The sequence below is a fragment of the Bacillus rossius genome, chromosome 1, assembly GCF_032445375.1.
Source record: "Bacillus rossius redtenbacheri isolate Brsri chromosome 1, Brsri_v3, whole genome shotgun sequence".
Lineage (NCBI taxonomy): Eukaryota > Metazoa > Arthropoda > Insecta > Phasmatodea > Bacillidae > Bacillus > Bacillus rossius.
In genome coordinates, this window is record NC_086330.1 from 343,485,626 (window position 1) to 343,500,811 (window position 15,186).

General features: G+C 34.7%; 1 protein-coding gene across 3 annotated transcripts in view; it reads right to left on the reverse strand.

Annotated features, from left to right (window-relative positions):
• Window positions 1-14,634, reverse strand: part of LOC134528152 (nascent polypeptide-associated complex subunit alpha) — a 34,020-nt gene extending 19,386 nt beyond the window's left edge. The window contains exons 1-3 of one of the 3 annotated variants that reach the window (XM_063361493.1): window positions 14,530-14,634; window positions 9,065-9,333; window positions 214-333 (exon numbers count right to left, since the gene is read on the reverse strand). In XM_063361493.1, the coding sequence (XP_063217563.1) occupies window positions 214-333; window positions 9,065-9,325 (381 nt within the window). In that variant the 5' untranslated portion in view covers window positions 9,326-9,333; window positions 14,530-14,634. Of the gene's footprint in view, window positions 1-213; window positions 334-9,064; window positions 9,334-14,415 lie in introns of all 3 variants that reach the window. The other 2 variants (XM_063361491.1, XM_063361494.1) reach the window with 2 other exon arrangements.
• Between the last annotated feature and the right edge of the window lie 552 nt (window positions 14,635-15,186).

Below are 15,186 nucleotides of genomic sequence, written 5' to 3' on the forward strand. Positions count from 1 at the left end.
TCACCAATTAATACATACAATTATAATTTTTAATATGTTTTACCAGTCAAAAAGTTAAAAATTTCTAAGTAATTCTGAACAGGAAGTTGCTGTAAAATTTTCATACAAAAGATATAAACGAAACAGTTAAATTAAATTCTTACCTTTCATTCACAGTCTCTTACAATATCAATAAAAAAAACAATTGTAATCTTAACTATGAGGGAGTCTCACCTTTGCTTCACCAAACACAATGTACGTATCCGAGGCTGGGTTCTTGTACACATCTGGCTTGTTGATAACAAACAAAATGTTCTTAGACTTCCTTATTGTCACACGACTAACACCCTGAACCTGCAAAACAAACCAACTTCTTGTAAAACAATCCAACAAGTAGGGGAAAAAATTATTTTTGAATTCTTAAAACAGGAAAATATGAAAGATCAAATCATGCACATTGTATACATGTCTAGAAAAACCTGAAAACTATAAACCAATTTTAAGTTTTTATCTGGATTGTTTCACAATTTTTTTTATGTATAAGAAAAATTAAACATAATAAAAAATAGATTTACTATTTACAGGAACGTAATCTATTTTTATGTTGGGTAGCATAGAAAAAAGATATACACTAGAGTCCCGTTATAGCGAGGTGTCACGGTTCCGGGTTTGATCCTCGCTATAACCGAATTGGACAGATTTTGGCCCCCAAAAAATAAAAATTAACCGAAAATAGCATAAAAATTGTGTTTAAACCTGTATAATTGGAAAATAACCGGTTATATTAACAAAATCTTAATTTCTGAGAGCAGATGTGTGAATTCTCTTTAAAACGATACCCCATACGTACGGATGCGATCACCGGTTGCGTCAAAATAACCAGAATACCCTACCAAGCCACGTAAGTATAGCATCTCAGCCCGCGGCCGACGCAGAATTGTCCTGCTATCTATCGTCGACGCGGGCTGTCTGCTGGCGGCCATGTTGGTTCGGGATGTTGCTAACAGGTGGTGCTAGTGTAGCACGACGATTTAATTCCTTACAAAAAAAGCAGGAGTGCGGCTGCGGCAACGCACGTACGCCTCAAACGTAATAGTCGCTGGAAAACTACTTATACTTTTTTTCATTTAAAGAAACCTGTCAACTTTTTTAGAAAATAAATTTGGGATTAAACTCAAGCCATCACCACCCCTTTCTCGGACAGATACCCCAACAACTGACCGAAACAAAAGTTACAAGAAAAGTGCCCTAGCGATTCAGAAATAAATACGGTAGTGCCGACTAGAGGTGTAAAAGTAACGAAAAATGTGTAACCGTATGTATTCGTTACTATAACAATTAGTACTCGTTACTATCGTTACTTCTGATACCGCATAACATGCTATGTTATGTTGCAGCAACGAATCCAGTCGTATTGCTTACGCGTACAGTATGACGTCGCGTAAATAATAATAAATAGAATATAAACAATTAACAATATTTAATAATAGTGAAATGGGTGCAATGTTGTGTTATTATTAGTTTTATTAGAGTTTAAATAATAAATAGTTCTCTTTGGCTATTTATTGCTCAGTCAAATAAGTATTATTTTCTTAAAATTGATATATGGGCGCCACCCTTATGCACAACTTAATTTCCTTAGTATGTCAAGGCTAATGTAGTGTGGTACATAAGAGAAAGATTAAATATTCTCACACTTTGAATCTTCAAAAAGGGCATGAGAATAAACAACAGCCAAATTGAAATCATAGGGAAAACATACATATGCACTGAAAAATAACAACAGGGTAACATATGGTTAACACAAATATTCTTTAATCAAATAATAATATAATTAATTTATGGTTGGTCCAGTGGTATACCATTCATATTTTCTGAAATTACTGGAGTTATGTTGCACACATGATTGAATGAAACAAAAGTTCATATAGTTCAAATTAATTATGCCAGTTGAAATCTCAATTTGTAATCAGTAGAGACATGCAAAAGGTGTGTTTATTTTGTGATGAAAAGTGGTGTTATTTTCCCTTAAAATCGGTGTTATTTTTACCTAAAATTGGGGTTATTATTTTTTTTATTTTTACAATTTCAAGTGTAAGAAATATGAAGAGAACATTGTAATATAATTGCACCATCAATTGAAACATTATAAATTAAAATTACACAAATATAGGTTAAAAAGACACAAGTTTAAGAATTCAGATTCTAAATTAAGTCAACCCAATAATTTCAGAACCAAAGTACTTTGACACAACATTTAACTTTCAAATGAAAAAATAGCCATTGTAGCTCAATTTTCTTGTTTCAAATTAGTTCTCTTGTCAGTGAGAACATTATTGTATTGTAACAAGAAGCGTTCCGAATCAACGTTTGCACACAACATCCACACTGCTTCCAGGCACTTGTCAGAAAATTCAGGTTGTGAAAGTTTTAAAACTTGAAGTGCCTTCACTACATCCACACTGCTTTCCTTCATTTGTTTCTCAACTATCTGTTTTAACTCTCCAAAACCGGTGATCAGCTCCTGGCGGTCCATTTCTTTCAGAGTAGAAACTTTACACAACTTAGCAAGCAAAATAGGGCTCATGTCCGTAATCAAAATATTTTTTGGATTAAAGACAGTCAGTGTTTCAAAGTCAATTCTGCTTGGATCTGCAGCCATCAAGCTGGTAAGCTTCACCAGAGATTTTGTAGACACTTGCACTACACTTATTTTCACAGCAGCTGCTTTCGTGGTGTTCATGTGGTCCAAAACTTGTTTTGTTTCGTCAAAAAAATGCACTCCTTCATGTTTCCAAAGTTGCGCCGCACCTTGGTAAGCTCACTATGCAAAATATGAGCGTTTGGCTAGCTCCAGTCTTCTAGCCTCGTTATTAATGTATTTTCGGATTAAAAAAAAAAAATTTAACACATATCGCCCAACTACGTATTTACCCTCGCATATAATCCACTATCACGAAATTCTCGCTCACGAAGTTTGGTGATTGCTTGAGGTTTCGGCATATTTTAAACTTTCAAACCTATGCTGAGAAATATGAAGACGTTTTCTATCACAAACTACAGTTTTTATAAAATAGCTGCACTGTATACAACATTTTTAAACAAAAATTATCATTCTTAAACATAAAACGTAATTGTTAAGTTTGTTTACTGTAAGAGAACAAAATTAAAACAGTTTGCACAGTCCATAGTACATGCAAGATGAACAGTTGTGCATAATTTATAATTTGCTTCACGACACAAGCGCTGTAACGCACAAAATATCCATCAAAATGGCCGTACATTACTCTTTGACTCTGTAAACGTGCCTTCGAGACATGAGCGTTTAGTGCACGAGTGCAGTTCGCCAAGAACGCGTCGTATCAAATAAATAATGAAACGTAAACATTGGCAAGTGTAGTCTTTACGTTGATGGTGTTATCAGTGGTGACAACGGCTATTTATTTACTTTTTTTAAGTTACCAAATGGCGGGAAAGTATGGTTATTCGTGGTAAACAAACGATTTCGCAAAAAAAAATCGCGGTATCAGAAATTATGTAAAAGTGAGGTTATTCGTGTTAAACTTACGAATTTTGCGTAAAAATTCGTTTTATCGTAAATGTGAAATTTGCATGTCCCTAGTAATCAGTAATTAGCGTGAGAAAAATAATGTTTATTTGTTGTGTTCGTGATTAAAGTTAATTTTTATATACCGCGGCTGAACTCAAAAGATAATTGCGGTAATGCATCATGAGAAATCTGTCTCAGTTCACCTCTGGGTGTTTGAACTATATCAAGTGTAGAAACAGGATACGTAATTGTTTTTAATAAAATGTTTGTCTCAATAGGTTCTTTAACGTGCTCAACAATAAAATGCAATGTTTATAAGTCCGTTGGCAATATTACAATGCTTGTAAATAGAAAAACAGTTCAATTAGAATAGCATCATGAGTCGGTATTTTACTCACGGTAAATCACTCCTAAATACACGTCAATTGGGACGTGCCCTAATTAAACAATCAGTAATTTAGGTTCATACAACGTTTTAAACATCCTAGTTGTAGGATGATCTACCCAGCTATTTAATTCCGTTGATTTTTGAGGGGATTTAAACCCGGGCTATGTAGCCATCATCGCCGTTGTTCCAAGACTCTTTACCGTTAATTCAGTAGTGACGCTTATCTTAAGTAACACGGCCTCTGATTGGCCGAGACACTAAGATTGTTGACTTAATTACTACGTCAAAATCAAACACAGACAATATACAATACAGATTAATACACCAAAATGCCTTAAATTTAAAATATGATTTTCCAACAATGAAAGTTTAGTTATGCAAATTATGAATAAAAAGTTCAATTTGCCGTTTTAAGTCCATTGCTCCCTAGAGGGGTCTTGCTAATTGAGCTTCGACGTCACTCAGATTACACCATAGAGCAGGGCTGCCACCACTTTGAAAACAATATCCTTGATTGAAATGTGAAATATCCTGTAATATCCTTGTTTTCAATACAAAATATCCTGTAAAATCCTGTACATTAAAAAATATAAAAAAATATGCAATTTTTATGAAAATTACTCAATCATAATGTACGTGAATTCTGCCATATTCTTCCTAGAAGAGATATACAACAAAGCATTTAGCATTGGCAATTCAAGATATGACCTGTGCCCTGTCTTGATAAGGTTGAGCTTACTAAATATCCTTTCCACCCCTGCATTGCTGTGTGGAAGGCTAAGTATTGCTTGCCTTTGCAAGTTTACAAAGCAGTGGAAAACATGTTTTCCCATTAATTTCATACTGTGACACTTAATGCCAGCCCTGCCACCAAATTAGGTTCCTAAACCCTCTTTATAGCATTTAAAAATCCTGTAAAATTTATAGCCGTAATTGACATAATTTATTTTTCGCAGTAATTTTAAATATACATTGCATTCCAAAACATAAATTAAAAAAAAAAAAATCAAATGAATGTAAAAAATGTTTAAGATTTGCCACTTACATTACAAAACTAATACAGGAAAGCACCAGTACAACGAACTTCAGTTAAACGAACACTTCACTTAACCGAACTCATTGTTTGGTCCCGCCAAAAACGTATATAATAACCTTGAATTTTATTTCATCTTAACAAATTTTACGACGGTCCGTTTTTTCCTGAAACAAAAATATTCACTTGAACGAACAACCTTGAGGCAAATTTTGAAAAAAATTACCATCCAAAAACTTGTACTTTATTTTTAATTTTCTTATTCAAACGTAACAGCGTGTATGTAAACAAAAACAATAACGGAACTAGTATGTGTGCGCATGTACTGTCGAAATGAGTAGATTAATTCTCGTGTTTTGAAATAATAATGGAATGGTATTACGTCCGTTGTACGATACAACTAGTACATATTCTCGGACTTTTAGTTTTTTTGGCTACTTACATCACGATAATTTTTGTACGGTACTTTGGCTAACCTGTGTTGTTTTAATTTATTTTTTGAAAGTCATTTTTTTCACCATAGTGTTTTTGTCGTGTCTACAGACGTGAAATTTTTTTCCTTTTTTCAATAGTGTTGTGATCTTCAGTGCCGGTTGTAGAAATGAAGCGTGTGACAGAACAAAAGTGTATCTGGGGTAGAAAAAAAGAACACAATTCTTCAAAACTTTCGACCTAAGACCTAACTATTCAAAAGAATGGCCATGCTTGTTGTCTTCAAATGTTTTGGAACACCACGCGTTTTGTAATGTATGCACGTGTGACTTTTCTATTGCACATAGTGGAAGGGATGACTGTAGAGGGCACATTGAATTAAAGAAACATGCGGAACATTTTATAGTCATGACAAGCAATAAATCCATATCGTAGTTTTTTCGCTACATCTGAAGAAAGGAAAGTAACGAACGCATAGTTATTGTTTACAAGTTCTTTTGTTTGTCTTCTGTTGTTTGTTTATCAGACAGTTCTTATCCAACCAGGATAAAAGAAGCAAATAAAAAGACAATTGTTCAAAAGTATAACTTTGAATACTTTGAATTGAAGGTTGAAAATTTCCTGTAAAATTATTGACATTTCTTACATATTCAAATGATTGTATTGTTCAATTAGTTTTTTTTCTTCGATTCATTAATTTTCAATGTATTCATAGGCCTACATTTTTCATTTTTTTTTTTGCATATTATTGTCTTTGTTTTATCTTGGGTGTGTCATAATTCCTTAGGAAATATTTATTGAGCATGATTTACGCGTACTTTTTTCATATAATTGTCATTACTGATGGGTGTGATTTGAGGTTGGCAGCTCTGCCTACAATGTGTCTCCTGACCATAGACAAAGCATCAATGTGAACAGGTTCTTCAAGCGGCCATAGACTAATGACTGAAATACTGAACCTTAGTACACTTAAGGTGTTTCATGTGTTTATCGGTATACATATTTATAACAATGCTTATGTTTCAGTATAAAGAACTTCAGTATAACAAACTCAACTATTTTTTGGTCCCTTCATGTTCTTTATAGTGAAGCTTTCCTGTAGTTGATATCACAATAAAATGAAAAGTAATTTAAAAATTTCTCTTCAATATAGGCTTTGGTGCTTTTATTTACAAACTATAAATACATCCATACAACTGCAGTTATTTACAAGTTTAAAAAAACAAATGTATTTCACATCATTAACTAGCTACTTTTTCATGTTCTGTGCTCTTTTCCGCATCTCGTCAGTGGACTTGAACGCCAGACCTGCAGATGTTCTCATTGTGCAATGCAACAGCGCATTTAACATTGGTGATTCCATTTATTATCTGTGAACAGTTTTAACCATCTTGAGATTGCTGAAAACCCTTTCCACAGCAAATTTTCTCCAGTTGCAGCACCACTCAAAGCCATTACTTTGTACAGATGAGTTTCAACAATCTCAGATGGAAAGAACCTTCCTAACACTACAACCTGCCTAGTGACTGTCAGTTGATTCATCAATCATCAGTGTGAAAAATTGTTTTCATTGCATAGGTAACATAATCTGCAGCTGATGTACCCAAAGATTGAATAATTATCTGGCTAGTTTTATTGCGAGAACAATGAAAGTTTCTTGCGATTTCACTATCTGGAAACATTTGCGGGGCAAGTTTCGTGAAATTATCACTGAGTTTCACAGATAAATTGTTTTCACAAACGAAGTTAGCCCATAACAGTTCCGCATCAATGATTTTGTTTGGTTTGGTTACAAAACTCGTCAAAGAATAACTCTGATCAGCAGCTCGTTGGTTTTTCGCATGAACGTACGTCTTCAAGCCGCCCTTTGTCACGTTCAGTTCCGAGTTGCAAGTCGAACAAACGGCGGAAAATTCCGTTTTGCCACGCCTAAACCATTTCAATTCTTGCTCCCATTCTTTACGATAACGCTGTTTATAAAGTGACCTGTCCGGCGAAGCCTTTCACTTTTTCTCCATCACAATCAGCTAAGACCAAAACAACTACTTAAATCACGTAAGAAGTTTGTAAACAAATGCCGCACCTAAAACATTGTAATGGCAAAAAATACTAATGTTTACTGACGCCATGACTCTTCTTAGCGTTTAACTCAACAAACAAAAAACATTTCCCCCGAAACCATAGATACTGTACTTCATGAAACGATATGTGGGAGTATGTTTTTGGTTTGTGGTTAAACGATTGGAAGTTCCATGGCGCTACACCTAATGTGAATGATTGCTTTACTGTTGGATGCTTGTATGGTTTGACAACTTCAAATAGGTAGTTGAATGTAAATATTTACACGAACGAAATTCAAATATGAAAATATCGGCGAAGCGTCGTAAATATCCGTGAATGTCGCGCCGTTTATCCGTTAGTCCGTTTTAAGCTTCAAATATCCGTGAAAACGGATAAAATCCGTGAAAACGGCAGGCCTGCCATAGAGAATGGTAGTTGCAGATACATCCAAATACATAACCATAGAACAAAACAAAAATGTCAACAAATAATAATAATAATAATTAAAAATGTTATTTAAATAAAACAAAACACTTTCTGTGCTTGGTACAGTCATGTTTCAGCACAATAGTTTTTGTTAACCAAGAAACAATTAAATCTCATTAAAGCGGCTTTTTAATATTATCTCTTTTAAGATAACCAAAAAAAAATGTGAAAATACGCCATTATAAAAACAAAAACATACATATTTCTAATTTTTAAAAAATACTTTCTTACGTTGTTTCTGTTCCAACCTCAAACTTTGTCTACACGCAGCACAGATAACTAACGGAAGTTTGATAAAAGAAAGAAAGGATGGGATTCTATTTTTAAGCCACGCACTTAGGTGGTGACTGCACGGCTGAAGAATGTGACGCGTCAACGGCAAGATGTCTAGTGGCGAGCGAGAGGGGTGGAGATAAAGCAGACAAATAACAAAAGCGCGCTACAAGCGATCACGCCGTAAATTCCTCAAAAATACCTCGTTATAGCCGTGTTCTCGCTATTACCGTGCTCGCTATAACGAGATTCTACTGTATATATATTTATATATATACATATAAGCTCCTAATAGATTAAATATAAGAAACTCCCAATTTTCTGAGCTGAGGGGAGAAATGCTGCACACAATCCACTAAGTTAATGCTACAGAGGCCTAACTAAGTATTTAAAACTCACAACATTCATATATTTATTTTAGTTTAGTCATTCTGTACGGAAAAGTTGGAATATTTGTTAATGAAACATTAATTTATTACAATTTTTCCTGAACAAATTAATACATTTTTATAAAGGCACGTACGTCTCTCATCACCAAACAAGCATAAACACGGTCGGGGGAACTTTAACCCGTTCATTCATTGAACGATTCTTTCAATGGGAAAGATTTGTTTAAAAAAATTTTTTATGGACATACACCATTGTTGGTTTAAACTCCCAATGAAATATTTTATTATATATATTATTTACACACTAAAATTATGCATAAAAATAATTTCAAATTAGCAGCAAGCTGTTGGAAATCAAAGTTTCGTGAATCGGCAGCATTACCGTTTATTTTTTACATTAGTGACCCATTCTTCATCTTTGTTACATTTTCATGACTTTCATGACATGTGCAACGAAAGTAAAGGACTCGCACCGGTTTGAGGCCCAGCTTGGACATGATCTTGCGCGCCTTCTTCTCCCCGCGGCTCTGCTTGGCCTTGCTGACCATGTCAATGGGCAGGCCGGCGGCGGCGGCCCCCGGGAACATGCCGGCCGCCTGGCCGCTCCCCGGGTCCTCCAGCTCCGGGACCGTGTCGTCCGAGTCCGACTCCGTGCCGGAGCCCCCCGCGGACCCGTCCCCCCGCGGCTCCGTCATGGACGCCGTGGCCTTGTCCAGCTCCGTCAGCTCCGGCATGTTGCTGTCTGCCAACACACCAGTTCGCATGCCTTTCAGAAACCACCACAACATTACATACTCATGTTCAGGCCTCCACCTGATTCCTGAAAGTTTAGGAGCCAAACACAACATCTAGGAGCCAGTGATAAAAAATAAAAAAAACACATTTTTCTGTTTTCAGGTGGCACTATTTGTGTCTAGTTGAAAATACGCAATGTTTTCAAGCGTTTGGGGCACACAGATGCTGCATTCGCAGTTGAGTTCGCTGTGGGGGAAACTGACAACAGTTTTATTTAAGCTCACGATGTGCTGCGCACCACAGATAAAATTAGGCATACTAGTTTATTTATGTCCCTGTTTCTTGGATCCAGTAATTTATGTGCAAGATTTGTAAAAAAATTGGCTGTTTTCAAAAGCACTCGTGTGTATATATATATCTGTCTGTGTGTATTAGTATCATGGCATCATGGCAGAAGTTAGTCTCTTGCAAGGAAAAGTTAGGCATCATGGCAACATGGCACCCAGGATTTGTAGAGTCCTGCTTATAGTAAATATTATCTCAATCCTCGGGGCTGTAAATTCGAACAACAGTTAATATAATGTAATTTGTAATGGGTGGAAGGAAATGCTAAAAATAAGCACTTTTTTTGCTGTGCAAATTTGAATTTTGCACACATCCATGCAACACTCAACTGACTGAGAGGACCCACGATGGCAATGCTGTGGGAGCGGGGTGAAGTGGGTCGCATGACGCTGGGAGCAAGTGCAGGTTTGCGGGATGAAACATAATAGATCACATTAGATCTTTGAAGTCCCACTTACAAGATCAACCCAGGCATTAAAGTACCTCGCAAACATGTTATGATGCATTCTTGTAAACATTTGTTTCACATCATGCAGAAGGTCTAAGTAAAGTGTCACAATAACTAGGAAATAAGGTACCAATCTTCACGGAACAAAGAATTCCTGGTACTTTTGGACTAGGTATTTTTTTTATTAATTGTGACTAAAGTAGTAATAGATAGTTTTGTATGATTAAACAAGTTTTGTGACCAAAAGTAAAAAAGATTAACTTTTATGTTACAATTTTTTGTTGCAAAAAGTATCTACCACGGCGAAAAAAAAATCACTTTTATCAGTCTTACTCTCAATCTTTAACACCAGAGGACAGTTATCACAAATGATAGTATTGTTAGCACGTAATAAAAACAAAATTTTATGCTTAAATGTTTAGTACCAAAAGTACATAAAAAGTAGGTACTGGGAATTCCCAGTACTTTCGAGACCAGGATTTACTGGTTCTGAACCCTAACAATAATGCAGATGTTTTTAAAAAGGCTCAATAGGAACAAATACAAAGGATTTAGGATCAGCGAATGAGGATGCCACATAACAGAACCACCACACCCTACTGATTTATAGTATTTTAGATTTTCTGTTCTCGTATTATATAATTTAAATCAGATAATACTTTTCATAAATTTTTTTCCAAGATGCTATGTATTTTCTATAGAACAGCTAATTATATGCTGTTATTTGGAGTATTTTGAATAATTCTTTAGAGCGCAACTATTTTATTTTTGTGAATTTGTTATTTTTTTTTTACTGTTCTTATATTTGGTCATGTAGTTGCTATATTTTATTTGCTGAACATGTTGATTGCCATTTTTTGGAACTTTTTTCTACAAAATTTGAACTTAAAGTGAAGAGTAATAATTATAGTGTGGGAACTATGGACTTTTTGTTTTACATTCTCTTATAAACTTCTGTGTATGTTAAAAATAGACAGAATAGTTTTGTGAAAGATACAATTAACTCTGGTTATCTTCTTTAGTGCAAAATGGTCTGTAAATTTAAAGCTTTTCTGTGATTGGCTGTTAGGAAGTCATGTCATGTGGACTAACACCACTCCTCTGCGGTCACAATCTGTGTTAATCAATGCTTGAAAGTTGAGAGGCTTACATGGAGTGAAGAGAAAATGATACTCTGTGGTCTGGGCCGTGCTATGTCATTTTTTTTCTGACAAAGATATTAATACATAAAAAACCCAAAACTGCAGTGTGCAGTAATAGGCCTTTGACGAAACTTTAGTGCACTACAATATTATAAAATGCCAGGGTTCTCACACTCTTACTTCAGCTCATTTCATTGCATTCTCTGTCCTAACACATTTTCCCCCCTACCTGATCTGCCCATCTAGCAAAGTAACAAACATACTACACTAAAAATTAAATTCAAAACACATTCCAACAAACATTCGTAACATGCAAAATCGACTATAAAATGTTTTCCTGCAAAATAGACATTTCTTTAACATTATGTAACCAACACTGCCAGTTTGAAATAATAAATGATCAAATATTAATTGTGATAAGGGTAAATATGTACAGTCGCGGTAGATGCGGAAAAAAATGCTAAAAATCTGAAAATACTTTTATTCTATGCTCTTTCACTTCCTCTTTTCAAATCAACCGGCGGAGATAAGAAATTCCAAATACTTTCGGAGATATTGAATTTTTTAATTTTCATCACAATACCTGTGTATTCATGCGGAAAAAAATGTTACAAATCCGAAAATACTTTTATTCTATGCTCTTTCACTTCCTCTTTTCAAATCAACCGGCGGAGGTAAGAAATTCCAAATACTTTAGGAGATATCGAATTTTTTAATTTAGCAATACAACACCTGTACAACCATTAGAATGACGCCATTTTTTTTATTTTGCTGTGTGTTAGTGAATGTGTTATAAATAAAATGGTCGATTAGGTCAGGTCAGTTACATTATTAATACTTTCAAACTAAGCAGACATAAAAAATAATGTGAATGAAATTTAATGGCTGTTTAGTTTTAAAATATTTATAATGTAACTGACCTGACCAAACAAACCCGGACAAATGATGAACATTAAAAACTCACGTAAAATATTTTTGTTACTTATTACTTGCGCAACAATATCCAAATAAAAAAAATAAGACTTTAAAATTAGAAACGAATGATCAAATGGCAGAAGTTGACCGTTTAATTAAACATCATATTGAACAATAAATGAATAAATAATCACGTATTGGTTCATTTGAATACTGGCCAATCACGGAACTGTCACGTGACAAAATTGTCCAATAAGAAACATAATAGATACACGTAAACAAGAAACAATGGTCATCGCCGCATGAATACGCAGGTATTGTGATGAAAATTAAAAAATTCTATATCTCCTAAAGTATTTGGAATTTCTTACCTCCGCCGGTTGATTTTAAAACAGGAAGTGAAAGAGCATAGAATAAAAGTATTTTCGGATTTTTAGCATTTTTTTCCGCATCTACCGCGACTCTACATATTTACCGTGATAAGGCTTGATTCCACCTCAGAATATTACAAAGTTGCTTGTATCCCTTCCGTTTAATTCATGCCAGTGCTATTTGATGTGGATTACTATCAGCATATGAATTTATGATCAAAAACATGTTTTAAGATATTAAGATACTGAATAGTATAAAATATTATTAATACTATTATTAATACTAGGTAGAGCTATGCCGATTTTAATCAGCAGAGGGAGATTTTTCCGATATTTAGTTGAATCTACGTTTGCACAGATTCACAATCTGCTTGTTAATTTTTGGTCAATATTACGGAAAAAATGAAAGTCTGCCATAACTTAAAAATCTATGAGTACCTACCCTTTTCATAAAAATGATTTAATACACGGTTTATTTGACATTTCAAACTTGAAAACAGAATATTATTTGTATTATTTTTGTCACAAGCACCAAAAGTGAGAAAAAACAAACAACTGTGCACTACAACATCAAAAAACATTGAAAAGTCTCTGCTACGGTAACAAAAAACTAAGCACAACACAATGAAAGATTACCTAATGTAACCTATAAATAGTAATTTCTCTGAAACCATTACGAATTTTGAGAATTTTTCCAGAGTAAATAGAGGAACATCTGTAGTGTTCCAAAAACCCTATTCTGAATTTTTATAGTTTTCTTATGGAAAAGCTGCGACATTAATTTTTTTCCAAATATTGAAAAGAAAACCATATTTAATGAAAGAAACTCAAAATACCATTTTCAGAATTTTATTTTTAGAAGTGTACCTACTATTGGATATACCCAATTTAATTATTAATAGAAACTATTGTAATCTTGCAATGCTGCTTAACAGTAGAGGCCAAAAATTTTAAAGAGCCAAGATTACTCCAGTAATGGCCCGTCTACAATAGCAATGTACTAAACTGTGTCCGAAGGACACTCGTCGCTGATTGGTCCATGTGACCCTCTGACGTCATGCGTCAAGTGGGCGAAGGTCCGAACCTACCTGGTCCGAAGACATTCGTCAATTTGAACTTTTCGTCCCAACCTGTATACTTCGGACACAGAAAAAGAACAGAACACTCACGATATTTGAATTTCCGGTTCCCGTTTGAAAACATGGTGTTTGTTTTTGTTATTGAAGGAAATGGAAGGTGTAGTAAGTCATTTATAATTTACATAACTTTTATTAGTTCAATCTCAAACTACAAAGAATCAAAACAATGAACAAAAACATTTGGTTTGGCACATTTACTGCGCTCTGATGACAACTTTAGAAATCAATACATTCGGACATCGGACATCGCAATTGTGGACAGGGCAGTTTTCAGTGAGACAATGTGACGTCACTCACATTCGGATAAGAATACGGACCACGCACAGGTTCAGACTATTGTAGACGGGCTCTAAATCACATGGCAAGTAAAATGTGTGGGAGGTCGAAAGTACAAAATTCTGTACTTGAATTCGGACACGGCCTTGGGTTACAGACTTTTAAAGTATAAGATCTAAAAATATTTCAAATTTGTTAGTGAAAAGTCTTTTGTTATTCACCCAAAAACATATACTAGTAGATTTGCTACACCGGTATGATAAAATCATTTGTTTGCAATTCGTTGAATAACTTAGTGCATAGAACTAAAGAATTTGCCCGGAATAACGTAGCTAAGGAATGCAATGGAGCTTGAACTTCACAAATTATGCATTGACATGTTCCATACAAACAATGGTGTTCTATGAAAATAAATTTGAAACACCTAAACATAAAAAGTTTAAACATACGTACCATTGTAGCAACTAATAACCAAATATAATACAATATATACTAATACTTATTTACAAGACCATACTTTTCAAAATCTAAATACGATTGGTTCAACATTTATAGATTTCTACTCACAATAATTTACGCACCACAAGGAGTCATCAAAGATAAATCAGCAGCATAGGTCAGAATAGCCACCATACAAAATAATTTCCCTACACCACGTACCAAACAAACCCTTGTACCAAACACTAGCAAGCAAAATATTTCATTGAGAGTTGAACTTACAAATGTTCGGATATACTGTACTAACTAGAATTTCAGAACCAAAAAATTTGTTTTCTTACAAAGTTTTGAATTGTAGATATTAGCACGCTGATTTGTGAGGAATGAAAGCGTAGTCAGCATAAATAGAGTTTTATAAACGAAAATTAATCGAAACAAATATTTTATTGTTACATAATTATTTATGATACTGACGCCACTCCCGCTGCCTGTTTTAGCTTTCTAATTAATTATTAGCATTGTGAAATATCTCAGGGGTTTTACGGGGGTTCTGCCTCGTGGCTGCAGGCAGGAGCGCGTCTCGGAGTTTGAAAAAACGTTCAGAAATTACCTGGGCTGTTTAGGCCACCCAGGACGCCTTGTAAATGAATGGAAAACGACTTACAGGACACTGCACTTTATTCAGTATCGATACACTCATATGTCCCGAGACTGGCCGCGTCCGTTGTCGGACCGCTATGACACGCGTATCTCTATACGTGACGGTTCGCGCGACCAGGATAGATT